Source organism: Sebastes umbrosus, chromosome 18, assembly GCF_015220745.1.
Source record: "Sebastes umbrosus isolate fSebUmb1 chromosome 18, fSebUmb1.pri, whole genome shotgun sequence".
Taxonomy (NCBI): Eukaryota; Metazoa; Chordata; class Actinopteri; order Perciformes; family Sebastidae; genus Sebastes; species Sebastes umbrosus.
The window spans coordinates 19,060,904-19,078,825 of NC_051286.1; the positions used below are offsets into that span (position 1 = coordinate 19,060,904).

A 17,922-nucleotide genomic window follows, 5' to 3' on the forward strand; every position below is an offset into this window, starting at 1 on the left:
AAATGTGGTGAAGAGGTGCTGCACGGTGAAGTATAAGTCTGCTGAAGGAACTCCAAAAGATTAATGTTCAACTACAATAAACTATTGTGTCAAAGAGTCTCCTGGCAGATCAGTTTTTTTTTTCATTTACACTACAAGATAGTGTCATGGCAGCCCTGAAAAAAGAGACTCGGCAGAAATAAAAGAAGCAGGTTATTTATGTGTGAACCAGAGAGAGAATTACTAAAGGTGGCCGATAAATAATGATTATTAAAACAGAAATAACAAGGCCTAAATGAGTAACAAACCTTTCCTTTAACTGAGCCACTAATATGCACACTTTCTCTGGCAATAGGCCAACATTTTATTTAGCTTTGTAACTGATCAACAGTGGTGGAAAGTAACTAAGTACATCTACTCAAATACTCTAAGTACAATTTTGAGGTATTGTATTCTTAAAAAAAACATATGTTCCCCTGCTGCCTTAAAAATGTGTCTTAACTAAATCTAGGTTGATTGGTTCAAAGCCGTCTCATGACTTTTGAAAAAGAAAAGTGAATTAAATTCACTGAACTCGAGAAAACGTGTTCAATAAAGATATTAAAGTAACTTTGAAATTCTAAGTTAGTGGTTCCCAACCTGGGGGTCACCAAAGCTAAATGCGGGGTCGTAAGGCCTTCTTGATTTTAAAGGGTGTAACACAACTTTTTTTTTTAAATATATAGTATACAGTTGGCCTATATCTCAACATTTCATTCATTTCTGTGAAGAAAACTAAATTAAATTGTTGTTTTTAAACTTTATATAATCATTTAAGATATAAAGAGTGAAGATCTGAACACATATATTCACAGAGCCTTCCCTCTCTGCTAAACAGCCTCGTCCTGCATTAGAAAAGTACGCAGTTAAAACAACCAAAGAGCTAATAGAACAATGGCCAAGTGTCAGGGAGAAGAAAACACTGAATTTGTAAAAAAAGAAAAAAAGAAGACTATTAAGTATGTATGATTGTTCAAAATAAAAATATATATACATAATTCAGAAAGAGAATTGTATTAAAAGTTGATACAAAAAAGTTGAAAAAGCAATATTCACAAACTTCCTGCAGTTATTGCGTTCACTATTCGGGTTAATTGTACAGTTTCAGTTGTTCTGTACTGTTATTGTTATGCATTGAATGTGATATGAAATATTCAGGAGTTTTCAGTTTACACTGACAGGCTCGGATTGTTATTATAAGTGTCTAACAACATCGTGGAAAGGACCCTAACTGTTTGTTATCTGTTTGTTATCGTGTCCAAGTCTCGTTGTGAAATCTGAATTTCTGTATACTAAATACAGTCGACCATTAAATTCAAAGTCCTCATCCACATTGTCAAAATCATCTAAATAGTCAGCTATTACATTGAAAATCATTTTGATAACACTAAGCTACGCTTTCTGTACTCCAACATAACAAACTCTGCCTGGCTCCTGTTTCCACCATGGATGTATTCCACTTTTCCACTGCTGTCTTCCAGCAACACGTCACCTCATGAGAGCCTGTCATGGCAAAAACAAGCACTTTTAGTGTATGTAAATGACGCTGCCAGCTTGCCCCAATAGCACCATATTGCAGCCTGTGAGCAGCTGCCGTCTACAGTGCTCTACCTCAATACTGGACCAGTTTCAGAAATTGTGTCCTATTAGTCAGTTAGATACCAAAACATGGAAAAATAGGGTCCAGGTTGAAAAATACCAAAGCTACCTTTTGAATTGAATCAACAAGTCACACTGACAAACGTTACAGACAGATTTGCTTTACATGTTCTTAGTTTGAAGAGTCAGTTTACAGCTGCAGCTGCTCCTGCCGGAGCCTCTTTGAACCAGAGTTAGAACAAAGGCAAACCAATTATCCAATTCATTTTCAAATAAAGGCAAAGATTCAGTCCAAAAACTGAATAGAGACTTGTATAGCAACAGAACATTTCTTCTTTTCTTCATTCCAGCCTTATTAATCATCTCATGACCCCTCAGATTTATCTCGTGACCCTTTGGAGGGGCCTGACCCCCAGGTTGGAAACCACTAACTGTATGTAAAGTAGTTAAAGCTCCACCTCAACCAGCGAGCCACACAGTAAAATGCTACGTCAGTATTAATAGTGTAATAATGTAATATAATAATAATAAAACATCAGTCACATGGGCCATTTTCTGCACAAGGAGTACTTTCACTTTTGATTCTTTAAGTACATTTTGCTGCTAATATACTTCTGTACTTTTACTTAAACATAGACGTTTGATTCAATACTTCTTCCACCACTGCTGATCAAATATTTAAAAACGGGTTTGTGAAGCACTGTCCCAATATTGAAAGTGCATGAATTGCAAGTATTAAAAGATCATGTGCAGCTATTGTATAATGGAGTTCAAATAAAGAGCAAAATTAAAAGCATAGGATTGGGAATTAAACAATCATGAGGTTTTAACAGAGTTTCCAGATTCCAGTCAGTTTAATATCTGCACAAACGGGAAATTGTCATCACACAGGCAGTCCTCTGTATCTTTATGGTACTTGGGCATAACCCGATAGACTGTGTGGTTTAACAGGCTTCTATTTAGGCTGTAGGCTGAAAGTTTTTGGCATCATTGGGCAAAAAATTCCATAATAACCTTTCAGCATATTCACGTGTTCTGAGAGATAACTACACTTCTGCACCTCCTCATGGCTCTGTTTTCAGGCTTTAAAAAATCTAGCCTGTGACGGGAGACTTTGGCCAATCACAGGTCATTTCAGAGAGAGAGCGTTCCTGTTGGCTGTTCATTCAACAGAGGCAGCTGTCAATCACTCGCAAACTCCGATCAAACTAGGCAGCGCTGATTAAATATGAATTTATATTATGTTACTGTAATGCCTATTTCTCACCTAAAATGTTTTCAGAAACATCTTGTAGTGTACTGTTTGATCAGCACCTAGTTTGACCGTTTGATCGAAGCTCGCGAGTGATTGACAGCTGCTCATAGACGGCAACACTCCAGCTCGGCTCTGACTGGTTGTTTTCATGCACTACTGTCAGGATATAGTGACCGTTTAATAAAAAATAACTTTTTTTAATCATATTTGCTCAATTTCTACCCACTGCTGCTTTAAGTGCGGAAACATTTACACTTGACTGATTTCATATAGAAGTGTTCAGTCCATGTTTGACTCAATAAAGCCTTCTGTTGACACTTTTTCCCTTCACACATCTCTCCCAACAGTGCATGTCCTGAAGATCCCTCACTGACAACCCACCAACGCCTCGGGAGGTGTATCTATGATGTCATAATAGTATCATCCGTTATGAGCTCATTGCCTTTATGACCCAATTGGCAAACTGTGATGTGGGCTAATTGCTTTGGCATTTGAGACGCCTCTGCGTTTACCTGAGCAGAGCAACAAACTCTCTGTTATTCCCTCTCTCTCTCTCTCAGTTTACAGTGGCGGATTTGTTTATTCTAACTCGACCCGAAGTAGCCCTTTAAAGCTGCAGTGGGTAGAATTGGAGCAAATATTATTATAAAAAGTTATTTTTATAAAACGGTCACTATATCCTGACAGCGGTGCATGAGACAGGTAATCTGAAAAAAAAAAATCATGTGCCTCTGTGTCCTCCGGTGCTCTTAATGGCATCTGCAAGATTTCACAGACCGGAGGAAAACAACCAATCAGAGGCGAGCTGGAGCCTTGCCGTCTCTGAGCAGCTGTCAATCACTCGCAAACGGTCAAACTAGGCAGCGCTGATCAAATACAAATCAATATTCTGTTACTGTAATGCCTGTAATTTTCTCGCCTCAAATGTTTTCAGAAACATCTTGTAGTGTAAGCTGTAAAATCAGAAAGTTTGTCATCCAGCAGCCATGTTGAGATCTGTCGAGGAAATACCAAGTACCGCCCACCAGCTGGAGGACAGCCAATAGCCATCTCTTTCTCAGAAATGGCCTTTGATTGGCCAAAGTCTCCCGTCCTGGGCATATAGATTTTTTTAAAGCTTGAAAACAAGAGCCATGAGGAGGTGCAGAAGTCTCTCAGAACACTTGAATACAATAGACTGAAATATTATTATGGGACTTTTTAACCCAATGATTGCCAAAATCTTTCTGCATACTGAAGCTTTAAAAAAGCCAATATGAGTCATAAAACGAGGAGCAAATTATACCCCTTAAAGAAAAGGAATGCCACAGGCTGATGATGTGCCATAAAGTTTGCACACACACACACACACAGTGGGGCTGCCATCCAGGTGAACATCCATCCAGCCAATCATAATATTATTAGTGAGCTCACAGGCTATAACTGTGTCCCTATAATTGACCTTGTTTCAGTCTCGGACAAAAGCACTATGACGCGGCTGTCCAAAGCGGGGCCCGCGGGCCAAAGTTGGCCCGTCATCAGGTTTGACTTGGCCCGCCAGATGTTAGCAAATTATTTATTTTTTTATTAAAAGACCCAACCGACTTTACTGTCTTTTGGAGGCCGTATAGGCTTGGGTTTATGGTTAGAAGATAGTGGCATCATATGAAACTAGAAAACCTAAGGACTCCATTAGTACCATATCATGTCATATTAGCTTGTCAGGAAGGAGGCTAACACTCTAAAGTTGGGCTAAATTTGGTGGGGAAAAACTGGCATGGCCATTTGTCAAGGTGTCCCTTGACCTCTGATCTCAAGATATGTGACTGAAAATGGGTTCTATGGGTACCCACAAGTCTCCCCTTTACGGACATGCCCACTTTATGATAATCACATGCAGTTTTGGGGTAAACTTGCAGTTCTTTGAATGCAGTATACATGTGTTATTTTTGTCTATTCTAAAAATGGTGTATTTTAATATTTCTACATACTGGGGTCCCTTAACAGTCTTGGAAATGCATAAATTGCATAAATGAGCCCAATTGTATTCAGCAGGTGGGTTTTAATGGGCTTACTACACTGTTAAGAATTTCCCAGTAAAATAACAGTAAAGAACTGGCAGCAGGGTTGCCTTTATGTTACTGTAAAATTAAAATTATTATACTGTCGCTGAAATTTACAGCTTTGTACTGTTAATGAAAAATACAGTTTGAACTGGGTTTTTTTTATTAATTTCACAGTATTTTACAGTTAATTTACTGTTTAAAGATACATTATATAGCTGTTTTCCACCTTTCTTTTACATTATCTTACTGATTTGTTTTAATGCACTATTTAGGTTGTATTTTTTTACATACATTTTAATAAACATTATTTTTTACCCTAGATGAATAGACTTAGCAGGTTACAGACATAGGAATAGTCACACTAAATACAATTAAAGGCACTCGTTAGGAAAAAGGCTATAATAGACTTGTTGACACTTTTCCCATAATGTGTGTCTATAGCTGGCTACAAGCACAGAATGCACACCAGAACAACATGTGAGTGAAGAACAGAGCTAATTCACTGATTTTACAATCATGTACAATGTACAAGCCTCACATGTGCAGATCAGGTCCCAGAATTAAAAAAAAAATAGTGCATGAAACTGTTACTGATGATACTTTAGACAGTTGATCAGCAGTAAAGTGATGTTTTTTAAGAAAGCATTATAGTTCAGTTAAAAAACGGCCTATGAGTGTAATTTAACAGCTTTTCTTTTGTATTAACAGTATAAAGCACTGTTTTTTTTAGCAATAACAGGTTAATACTGTTGAAATCCTGCTGTAGATTAACATAAATTGTTTACAGTGTATGTAAAACATATTCAATTAAGGGAACTTGGGATCCTAGTACCATTTTGCATCTTAACAATACAATAGGTGTTTCATTTTGGCCCGTGGCCCACCATTGAGTTCCAGCTTTGGCCCTCCAAGGGAAAAGTTTGGGCACCCTTGCACTATGATATTACACTTTGCTGGTGCTGGTGCTGGAGCTGCTGGTGGTGACTGTGTGGAGGTGGAGGTGGTGGTGGTGGAGGTGGAGCTGTGATAAACACACACATTGCACGGCCAGTCCGACTGAGTACCACTCCCTGGGAATCTCTCCTTCATCATGCATGGCCATTATCTATCTGCCTCTGCAAAACGTCCTCCAGACATGACTCAAAAAAAAGCACACACAAAAGGAGGAAAGCTGGAGCTGGAGCTGGCCACGCAAAAAAAAAAAAAAACCCCACAGCCAGCTCTGTCTGAATACAAGAAAAGAAAGGACAGATATAATGTGGAGCAGCAGCTGTACTCACCGTTCCGTAGCTCTCTCTCTGTCTCTCGTCTAATTCTTTCAATGGTACGAGGAGCCAGTCAGCCAGCCAGTCACCTTGTTTTCCAAATGGCTAGGTAAGGTAAGCCAAGCCTCGTCCGACTGGTTAACCGATGCAACTATATAGAGGAAATAAATGTCGCCGATGTTTCGCCACTACTCCACTCGACGAGACGGAGCAACTCTCGCAAGAAGAAGAAGAAGAAGAAGAAGAAGAGGTATAACACTCCTTTCCGGGGTGTTTTTGTGCTCAGGATGTTTGTGATATATCCCATCCACTCTTCCTCCGACGGCAGCACGGCTGTGAAACCTCGCTGCTTGCTGCTGCTCGTGCTGCTGCTGCTGCTGGAGGAGATAGAGCGAGAGAGAGAGCGAGAGCAACACACGTCGCTTATATCCGTCACTTGGCATTAACAGCGCACGCAGCTTTCAGTTTTGCGCACCAGTCTGGGTTTGTGTTGAACAACAACTAGCAGCAGCGGCACAACATGACTGACTGACTGCAGAGCTGACAGACACCCTCCTCTTCCTGCAAAGAAATGCTCAACAAAAAGTCCCTTTTAACACTATAAGAAACATTTTACATAACAACAACAAGAAGAAGCATCCTACTTCTGTGCTGAAGCATGTGATGATGGCAACATGGAGAGCATTTTAAAGGGGTATCCACGCGTAAACTGCAGGCTATAGGAGTTTGCCTCCTCTTTGGACCCCACCCTGGTATAACTTTCCCCGGTGGTGATGTTTGCTGTGGCATTAATTGGACAGGTTGGTGATGACTGTGGAAGCACCTGTTTGCAAAGCAGTTAAGTGTGCCTTAAAGTGGGATGCAGGCCAGGAAAAGCTGCCACTCCATGCCAAAAGGGTGCAAATATGGGTCAAATATAGTTGTATACAATCATTTAATCATTTTTAGGATTATATTCCTCAACAAAATGCATTTTCAAATGAGGAGAGTCCTGAATTTGTGGTCCGGCCTGGGGCTCATTCACATGAACAGAGGAAGGGAAATAACTCTGGATTAGGCTATTAGTGCGTTTTACAACTTTTGAGTTGGGCCCCCTCCTCCTGCCTTACAAAGTGAAGAAATGCTCAGCAAAAAGTCCCTTTTAAGACTATAAGAAATGTTTTACATAACAACAACAAGAAGAAGCATCCTACTTCTGTGCTGAAGCATGTGATGATGGCAACATGGAGAGCATTTTTAAAGGGGTATCCACGCGTAAACTGCAGGCTATAGGAGTTTTGCCTCCTCTTTGGACCCCACCCTGGTATAACTTTCCCCGGTGGTGATGTTTGCTGTGGCATTAATTGGACAGGTTGGTGATGACTGTGGAAGCACCTGTTTGCAAAGCAGTTAAGTGTGCCTTAAAGTGGGATGCAGGCCAGGAAAAGCTGCCACTCCATGCCAAAAGGGTGCAAATATGGGTCAAATATAGTTGTATACAATCATTTAATCATTTTTAGGATTATATTCCTCAACAAAATGCATTTTCAAATGAGGAGAGTCCTGAATTTGTGGTCCGGCCTGGGGCTCATTCACATGAACAGAGGAAGGGAAATAACTCTGGATTAGGCTATTAGTGCATTTTACAACTTTTGGGCTGGGCCCCCTCCTCCTGCCTTACAAAGTGAAGAAATGCTCAGCAAAAAGTCCCTTTTAAGACTATAAGAAATGTTTTACATAACAACAACAAGAAGAAGCATCCTACTTCTGTGCTGAAGCATGTGATGATGGCAACATGGAGAGCATTTTAAAGGGGTATCCACGTGTAAACTGCAGGCTATAGGAGTTTGCCTCCTCTTTGGACCCCACCCTGGTATAACTGGTATAACTTTCCCCGGAGGTGATGTTTGCTGTGGCATTAATTGGACAGGTTGGTGATGACTGTGGAAGCACCTGTTTGCAAAGCAGTTAAGTGTGCCTTAAAGTGGGATGCAGGCCAGGAAAAGCTGCCACTCCATGCCAAAAGGGTGCAAATATGGGTCAAATATAGTTGTATACAATCATTTAATCATTTTTAGGATTATATTCCTCAACAAAATGCATTTTCAAATGAGGAGAGTCCTGAATTTGTGGTCCGGTCTGGGGCTCATTCACATGAACAGAGGAAGGGAAATAACTCTGGATTAGGCTATTAGTGCGTTTTACAACTTTTGAGTTGGGCCCCCTCCTCCTGCCTTACAAAGTGAAGAAATGCTCAGCAAAAAGTCCCTTTTAAGACTATAAGAAATGTTTTACATAACAACAACAAGAAGAAGAATCATTCTGTGCTGAAGCATGTGATGATGGCAACATGGAGAGCATTTTAAAGGGGTATCCACGCGTAAACTGCAGGCTGTAGGAGTTGCCTCTTATTTGGACCCCACCCTGGTATAACTTTACCCGGAGGTGATGTTTGCTGTGGTATTAATTGGACACACTGTGGAAGCACCTGTTTGCAAAACCAGTTATGTGTGCCTCAAAAGTGGGATGCAGGCCAGGAAAAGCTGCCACTCCATGCCAAAAGGGTGCAAATATGGTTCCTTTAACCCATGACCTCCAAAAGCATGACCCAGAGATTTTGTATGGAGGCTTTTACTTGGCAAGAAATGGACACTGGCTTTCCAAGCTTCTCCATGCAAAGTGGGCAACTCCTTCCCCCCCAAAAGACCCAGGTTCACTGTATGCCATACAGTGAACCTGGGTTTTTGGGAAAATTGCATTTTTTGGGGTATATTCCTAAAGATTATTAAATGCAATCATTTAATAATTTTTAGTTAGATTTTTTAATGAACATTTTTAGATATGGCCTAGATCCATGGTACCTCTCAGCTGTTGATTATGTCTCAAAGGGCTTCTTATGATGTTATCTATTTATTGGTGTACTGTAAATACTATGTCTTTGTTGTTTGTTGTTGTTTGACTTGGTTTGCAATAAAATTTCCCCACAAGGATCAATAAAGCTGTCTATCCGTCTATCTATCTATAAATCTCCACTGCTGCAGATGCTTGCTGATGTTGGAGCTTGAACCCACTTTGGTAACAAAAATTAGTGGAATTAAAGCGTCTGAGTGGTGAAAAAGTGGAGGTCTGAAACCACAAGACAGGATGCTTTTACTCTCACACTCCTTCCTGTTGGATGTCCTAAATCAGCCATGCATTTTAGTTTTTGAGTCTCACACCTTCACACTTAATTAACTCCACAGACAACAGCTAACAGTTCACTGCAAGTGTCAAACACATTTTAATTTGGTGAACTGGTAATTAAATGTAATTCTTACACGAGCAATATAATTTTTGAACAGCAGCTTAACAAAGTGATTGGCAAGTGATTCATTCTGATTGCTGCGGCATATTAACATTTAGATGGAATTTTATGCAGCTTTGTAGCCGAGGTGGCGTGGTTCAAGTCCAAGTTTAGTCCTAAATCACAGTTCCTCAGGTTTGACTTTAAATTACGACGCTCATAATCAAGTTAGGTCTGCAGTCCTTACAGGCCAAGTCTCCACTTTGAATTATCCATAAAACAACTTAATAAAAAGTCAATTTAAGACTCACATATAGGCCTCTTTCACAGTAGAAATATGACTTGTCATAGTAGGAAAAGCATGAGTGTTATTAATAACATTAATGATGGCTCTGTTCTAAAGTGCCTCAGTGAGCCATTCATTTTGTTATTTACACCCGTGCTTTTCTGACTGCGACAACTCAAAATGTCTTAATACGATGCTTAACATCACATGTGCTTTCACCATGTGAAAATACAAAAAAGTGAGGAAGTCTTCATCTATGTTATAGTCACTAATGTTCATCTCACAGGTGATAAAAACTGTGAATCCACACAGACTCAAGTACTGCATCAACAAAATCAATTGTAACTCAACCAATCAAAACTGAGGAGTACATTTTGTTTACAAATATAATTTCTTTGTTCTTTATTCCAAATATCGCAAATTTAAATGTAATATTTTAAGCATTAATCACTCCCATTATCTACTGAGTCATTGATGTCAAATAAACCCAGACAGGGCGATGCGGCACCCCGACCCAACGGGGGAGGGAGAATGCGACATCTAGTGGATGAATGTTATCAATGTTATCAATAGCACCTTTAAATTCTGTACACACATTCATGGTCCTTCAAAGGATCAATCCTACTGATCTTGGTGACCCCCTGACTTTTCCTCTTGTTGGAGAACGGGGTTGGTAGTCACATTCATTAGATCTCACTCTCTAGAATTGGGGTCAGAGGTCACCTACAGGGTCATTTCAGGAGTAAGACACTTGACATTGAGGTGAGAGTATTTTTCATGTCAAAATGTAAATATCCAGCTCTGATGTGTTTCTCTTCCAGGCTTTAACACAATGGGTTTATAGTAAAACAATTATTACCATTAAAAAGTATGAAGGGAGAACTATAGTTTAGTTTTTTTCATAGCTAGGCTACAGCATGCAGTTGTTAGCTTAGTCGCTTGCAAAAAGATCCCAGTTGGGGATGCTTGTCACAATCTCTTCAGGCTGGTTGTCACAGGTGACTGATATCAAGTGACTGACAAAAGGATGAGTTGAGTATTCTAAGGATAAAAAGGCACTTATAGGAATGATCTTTCCTGTTTATGCTCTCTTGGTGCAAGAGATGTGTTAGGTTGTTGCATTTTAATGAAACTAAACTTTTTGAATACATTTTTAAGATTGCTTCAATTTCTTTATTTTTCCACATTAAAAAAACATAGGGACAACCAACCCCACAATGGAGATGGTTGTCACAAGTGCACAAGACATATTTGACAGTCCATCTTTTGAACAGAATAAGTTTAAGGAGAGGAAGGTCACTCCATTCCTTCCTGACACTTTAGGCTCCCATTACACATTAAAAGGGAATATATTAAGTATAGTTTTTGAGGGGTTCAAATGAAAGTGTGACGACCAACCCTGTTCTCCCTACCACTATAAGGCAGTTTTTTTTGTGGTTTGGAGTCTTCATAAGCTTCATAAAGCAGTTAGCGTGGCTGTAGACTTGTTCAAGTGTTAACCACTAGAACAATTTGTTTTGTGTTGCCAACCCAAAGCCATTTCCGTCTAATAAAGGAGGTTATAGTTGGGGGGATTTCCGCAAGACACACTCCAGTGAGTGTGTAAAATAAAGAAGATAACTGATTTGATTTGTGGAAAACCCCAATTAAATCTCTATTAGATTGAAACAACAGATTTGTGCATTGGGTTGGAGTTACATTAAAAAAAGAATGGCGCATAAAAAACACATATATATAGCAATCACTTGAATGATTCCATGAAACCACTAGTAAATGCTGTTTGATCAGGTCTCTGATTGATAATTATTGAATGGTGAAAAAGGACTACTAAGCTGTCCAGGCTCATTACATAACACTTAGTTTACCCATTTACTGCCAATGTAAGGCTTATCCTTAATTACACACACACACACACACACACGCACACACAAACACACACAAACACACACACACACACACAGTGGGATTCACAATTAAGCTGAATCATGATGCAGGGCTTGATTGAAGAGAAAGTCTGCTAACTAGACAGCGCACTAAAAGAGGAAAAAAGACAAGCTGGAACATGAACTGGTCCTGTGTGAACAGCAGCGTCCAGATTGTCCCATCATCTCTTTTTCTCTTTTTTGTCCACCACACAAACGCATAAACACAGACTCAAACACATATTCTTTATGTTGATATTTCAATAATTTACAATTTTACATTTATTTAAAATGTATTTATTTTATTTAAATGGCAGAGATGTTCATCCACCCTCATCCTATTGGTTTGCAAGAGGGACTAGATTTGCAAGGATGTCAGTTTTCAGCAGTTCTTCTCTCATACTGATAGAAAGAAGACTGACACTGTGAACTCTATAGACCAGTAATTCTCAAAATAGTGGTCTGTGGCACTCTGTCAGGGGGTCTGCAAAATAATTTGCTATAAATTATAAAATTGTGCTATATCATTATAAAGTGCATATCTACAGAGGGGGACCATTTGCGCCAATAAAACAAGTACATTGTGTCCATCACTCCCACCCACGTTAGCTTTGGGCCAATAGAAACTGATATGATTATGACACATCATGTCAATCTGTCATGAATCAGTCACTTTACTCAGGGCGCAACAAGCGTGTGTTTCTGTTTATCACTATGAAACAGGTCTGAAGTATCTAGGTTGAAAAGTTTTAGAATACAAACAGTTCCAATGACATCTAAGGGCGCTTTCACAAGCCATAGTCCGTTTGTCCGAATCACAGTGAAAATAATACTTTGGGTTTGTTTTCTGTTTAGTCTGGTTCGGTTTCACAGTGCACAAATTAAAGAGGACCTCAACATGTTGTTTTGGTCCGCACCAGAGTACGATTACCGCGTTCACAACCGCCCAAACGAACTGCATCAAAGTTCGATTAAAGCAGACTAAATGTTGACTTGTGAAAATGCACAAGTGTACGAATGGTAGTAAGCATATGCTGAGTCGCTGTTACGATTATGAAGGGGTCCCCATAATTTCCTCCCCTGTAACCCTGGCCCCAAACATTTTGAGAACCCCTGCTATAGACCCATAGATATAAAACAGTTTAATATCTATGTATAGACTATTTCAACAGAACTGCATTCCAAGGCAACAGCTTGGGTCCATGTTTACTTCCTGTCAGCTGATGTCATTCACATACACTGCAACAGGAAATAACCTGGGACACATTTCGAATGTTTACATTTACAACTGTGAAATGGTCTATAAAAGTGTTAGCCTTGACTGCAAACATTTCCTCTCTGAATGATTCAAATATATAGGCCTCTAGTAAATTACACACACATGTACACTAGGCTATAAGGTAGCCTTTAGTATATGAGGTGGATATTATCAGTTATGTGTTTCTCAAGGTCAAGCTGTTTATATCACTGCTCTCTTTCCAATCAAGCAATGGTATTTTTTATATCAGTATCTCAAGTATATTGTCTTTTACTTTCCTGAAGAGGTAACAAAGGATTTGACATTATCCCCTCATGATGTTTTACACCTCTAATTAATGGGTGGAGAAACATTACTCAAGTAAACTGCCTACAAATGGGTGATAGGGGAGATGTAAAGAAAGATGTCATCAAATTGATTTTTTTGGTATGTCACAGTTGTGCATTGTAAGTCAAAATACAGCATGCCAATTAAACCACGAAATGACAAAAAATGAGGTGGAGAACAAGTGTCTACAAGGATGTAAATGAGCTCTTGCAGGAATTGCATTTGGTGATGTCAGCCGGTGGAAAAACATGTCACTGCTTTAAATCAGACACCAGATGAAAAGCTCAGAGGTAAAACTTTAATGACTCCCAGCCTTGCATGTTTCCAGCGTCCTCTTGTTTTCCCTTTCTCTCTATAATGAGCGCAGCCAATCACCGATCTGGATTCTTGCCACCTTTGAGGACTTGATAACAAGGCTGTCTGGTCAGTGATGCGGCAAAGAGAGACGACACCACTTCGCTCCAAGAGTCACATCTCTGCCTGCTTCTGTGTGATCGAGCTTGCTTTCAATAATGGTTGATAACTCTGTCAGCCTCTTGATCTTAAGAGTCTTCATTTCTTGCGTAGGACTTGTGGGTAATGTATTTCTCATCCTCGCCATCGTTCAGACCAAGTTCTCCCGAGTCAAATCCTATGAGTTGTTTCTCTTGGGACTAGCTGCAGCCAACTTGGAGGAAATTCTCATCGTGAACATCTACGATATCATCATCCTCCAGACTTCCTCTGCCAGCCTCGACACTTGGTCTTGCCGCACGCTCAAGTTCCTGACGGTCTTCGGTGAGATCACCAGCATCCTCTTCACCGTCCTCATCAGCATCTTCCGCCAGCAGAAGCTGAGAGACGCCAGCAAGAGGGCCAACCTCCCAATCTATCTGGACAGCATCAGGTCAGCCTGGATGGTGAGCGGGGTCTGCGTGGCGCTCGCCACGCTGCTGAGTTTCCCCGTTTTTCTCATGAACCATCAAGGCCCAGCGGGGAACATCACGACGAACAGCAACGGCTGCCCTCCGGACTTCTTTGAGTGCGGTGAAAGTTACTGCCCCATAGTCAACCGCGTTTACAAATACCTGTTCATCCTGGTGTGCAACGTGCTGCCTCTCACTATCGTCACGGTCACCAGCTGCCTCGTCATCACGGTGCTGCTGAACCAGAGGAAGACGGTGACGCCGGTGGTGAGCGTGAGCGGGTCGAGGCAGTTCGACAGGAAGAGCAAAGGTCTGAGGCTCCAGCGAAGCACGATAGCGGTGCTGGCAGCTATGGGGTTGTTCCAGGTGGACTGGACTCTCTACCTGATCTTCCAGCTGACTGTTAGCCCCGACAAATTTCCTTTTTGGGCGGAAGCTGAGTTCTTTATCTCGACCTCCTACACATCCATCAGTCCGTACGTGTACGGGATAGGGAATAACCTGTTCTCCCTCAAGACCTTTAGAAAGAAGTGAAGCTTTTCTTCTGGCCAGACGTGTGTTTTTGACATTGGAATGAGCTCTCCTGTTTTTAGTGATAGAATATAAAAATGCTATTTTATAATTACATGTTATAAACTGACAGTGATATTATGTTACTAAACTCACTGAGTTAGTTCAGGGAAAGACATCTTTAGGAACTTCACCTTGCTAAGGTTTTGCTTTTGTACCTTTCATCAGTAAACAGATTAAAACTTTGTGTTGCAATTTTAAACCTTCTAATTTGAAATTTAAAAGTTCCTTTGGTTTAAGTTTTGTTTTTGCTATTTGTTTTCAATCAAAAATCGTCTTCAGTCCCAAAACTTTTTTAAAAATGTAAAGATTTATATATTTTAGAAAGTGTTTTAATCAGCCTTGCAGCAGATGTTTGTTTTTGAATGACAAAAGCACTGAAGAACTGTCATTCTTAAGGCTGAAAAAACAAATGTTTTTGTTCATGGGGATGCTCTCCTACAGCCTGGCAGTTGGAGGAGGGTGAGTAAATTTCATGTGGTGCAGTGAAAGCCAAAATCAACTCTAAAGAAAAGTCTGCTTCGCTCTGATAAATGCAAACTCACACCTTATTTTTCAATGCAATCCTACACATAAAAGCTGCATTTGTGTATGAACTCTTGTGACACCAACATGACTTGTGCTTAGAATACAATAAGATGTCATCTTTCTCTATTCTCTTCTGCAGTTTAGGAGAAAATGTAACAGGAGAGCGGGGTCGGTTGGGAGGGGGACAGTTAGAACAGAGCCTTTTTAGCAAGTTAGAAAGCAATATGCCATTCACCATGCTCATACTCAGACACACCATCTTCACTTTCAAGCTCAAAGTGGAGACCTTCTGACTATGCCATTTCATTCACAGTTTTAAATCTACGCATGTAAGTAAACTTTTTGTCTCTTTTGTTATTTTCTTCTACCATACTGTTTTTAGTTATGCCACATACAAAAAATATATTGTTGGAAAGCTTATTTTATAGTCTATCTGTTGATGCTAGTGATGCTAGTCTGAATTTTTGTTGGTAGCAAGCACATAGCATGTTTGCTCTACCACGGACGGTTCGGACAGCTACCCAGGGGCTGTTGAGACAATATCGTTTATAGTTCCTACCTTGTCAAAAAAACAAAAAAAAACAAGACAAAGGCTTTTCCTAATTGAATAAGACCCACTGTGAAGTCATTGAGTGAATGCTTATTCAAGTGGCAGTCAGTCAGAAACCCTTTTTTGCCAAATATCTCAGTAATTTATGAAAGTATAATAATTTATTTTTCTCCAAGAAATGTGTGAACAAGTGTTAAAATTTGGACAATTTTAAATGATTTTTTTTTTTAAATCCCAGAATAAGGTGTCCCAATTGTCCCAGGGAGACAGAATTTTGAGAAAATGCATTCTTTGTAGGGTGGAGTCAGGTAAAATGGGCCATCATGTAAAATGGGCCAGATAAGGTTGGAGCATCATAGCTCTTTAAAATTTTACAGCCAATCACAATAACTGATCTTGCATTGTTTGCTACAACACTAGTTGACATGTAACAATAGTTTTGATTGTTCTGAGGTTGCTAATATGGGAAGGGCATAGTGTTACATGAAGCATGTCAGAGAAATTGTATGGGAAGTGAGCCTGACATAGCAAATGTCACTCATCACTAGTAAGGGCACTAAAGCAATTAGAAGTTAGCTTACAAACAAAGCAAAATGTTTATAAGCAATGTTTTGACAGGCTCTTTCAAATAAAAAAGTGGAAATAAACAAAAAAGGTACTGGCCCATTTTATCTTAACCATGTCGGCTAAATTGGGCCACAATTTTCAGCTAAAATGGGCCACATACAAACACACTTTTACACAGAAGTTACACAGAAATTGAGGGTGCAAAACAGGCTCATAGGTCTAGATATGAATGCAAGCAAAATCTTAATAATCTTTCTTTTTTTTTTTATTATGCATTGCAGACAGTGTTTGAAGGGAACGCAGGACAAGACCTGACTAGATGAGATGTTAAGGACTAGCTACAGGACATATTAATGTCTTTTGATGTTCTGTTTGTTGAAGATGTTCCAATTTTCTCTGGCCGCTTTACAGCAGTCCACTGCTCCTACAACGCTGAGGATGGGTTAAATGCAGAGCTCAAATTTCCTGTATGTACCTGTATGTATATGATCATGATGACGATAAAGGTTTACAGCTACACACAGTCCAAGAAACACACACACACACACACACACACACACAGTGCAGAAACACACACTCATACAACATGATCAGTAATTTTTTTTGCATTACTCAATGAAATAGCCTGTTCAACTTTTTAATTCTATGAAATGTATTTATGGTGTTGTTACCATGGCACACCAAAGACAATAGTTACTGTTAATTTACCGTTAAAATTAAAATGATTTCAGCTGAAATTACTTGCATGCCCTCTTTTTATATTGGCCCAAGGGAAAAGAACCTGCTGATACTCTAACTCCCATAATTCCAAAACAATTATACTTTTTCACATTTATTTAAAAATATATATATATTTAAGAGACCCATGCCAATTTATAAAAAATATCATTAGATCTCATGCATAGCTTATTTGATGGTCTTATAAATCATTTACCAAAAAGTGGCCCATTTTACCTGACTCCACCCTACATTTAACAAAATTGTGTCTTTAACTTTTGAGTTGGGCTCTAAAAAACTTGATAAATTATTATATCTGTTCAGGGATCCTTTTTTATTATTACTGTTCAAGTAGTCTGTGAGTAATGGAAGGTTATTTGGTGTCGATACAAAAGTGTCCCAACTGACCCCGCTCTCCCCTATGTAGGTATCGATTCTGTTTATGAGTCAAGTGCAGGATAAATACTGTTGAAAGTGATTACACATGAGTCAAATATTATTCATGCTGGTCTACTGAGTCTGTTTGTGACCAATTTAATCAAAGTCATTTAGATCTAGGAGATCGGAGGTTGATGTTAAATTTCTGCTAATATGGGGTTACATGTGACTTTTACATTTTAAATTGTTATCCATAAAGAAACTACAGTGAATATGCTAAATGAGTCAGCACAGGAAACTTTAACATTAACTTTGCAGCCTCAAATGTACCACAGAAACTACTGTAGAGCCAATAACAACATGAGGTATGAGGAGTAGGAGGACTTGGTCATTGTTTTTCTTCTGTTTTGACATCTTAATCTGAGCCTTAAATGTAATCCTGACAAAATAACTACATATCACGTCCACCG

General features: G+C 39.5%; 2 protein-coding genes across 2 annotated transcripts in view; one reads left to right on the top strand and one right to left on the bottom strand.

Moving 5' to 3' along the window:
* The window catches only part of LOC119476829 (bromo adjacent homology domain-containing 1 protein-like), a 37,845-nt gene extending 30,991 nt beyond the window's left edge, over positions 1-6,854 (bottom strand). Inside the window, exon 1 of the mRNA XM_037750385.1 lies at positions 6,198-6,854. The gene's annotated coding sequence lies outside the window, so the exon portion shown is untranslated. The remainder of the gene's footprint in view (positions 1-6,197) is intronic.
* A 6,538-nt stretch (positions 6,855-13,392) lies between these two features.
* Positions 13,393-14,970, top strand: LOC119476832. The gene has a single exon (XM_037750394.1). The coding sequence runs from the start codon at positions 13,750-13,752 to the stop codon at positions 14,674-14,676; it is 927 nt and encodes a 308-aa protein (XP_037606322.1). The 5' UTR covers positions 13,393-13,749; the 3' UTR covers positions 14,677-14,970.
* The last annotated feature ends 2,952 nt before the right edge of the window (positions 14,971-17,922 follow it).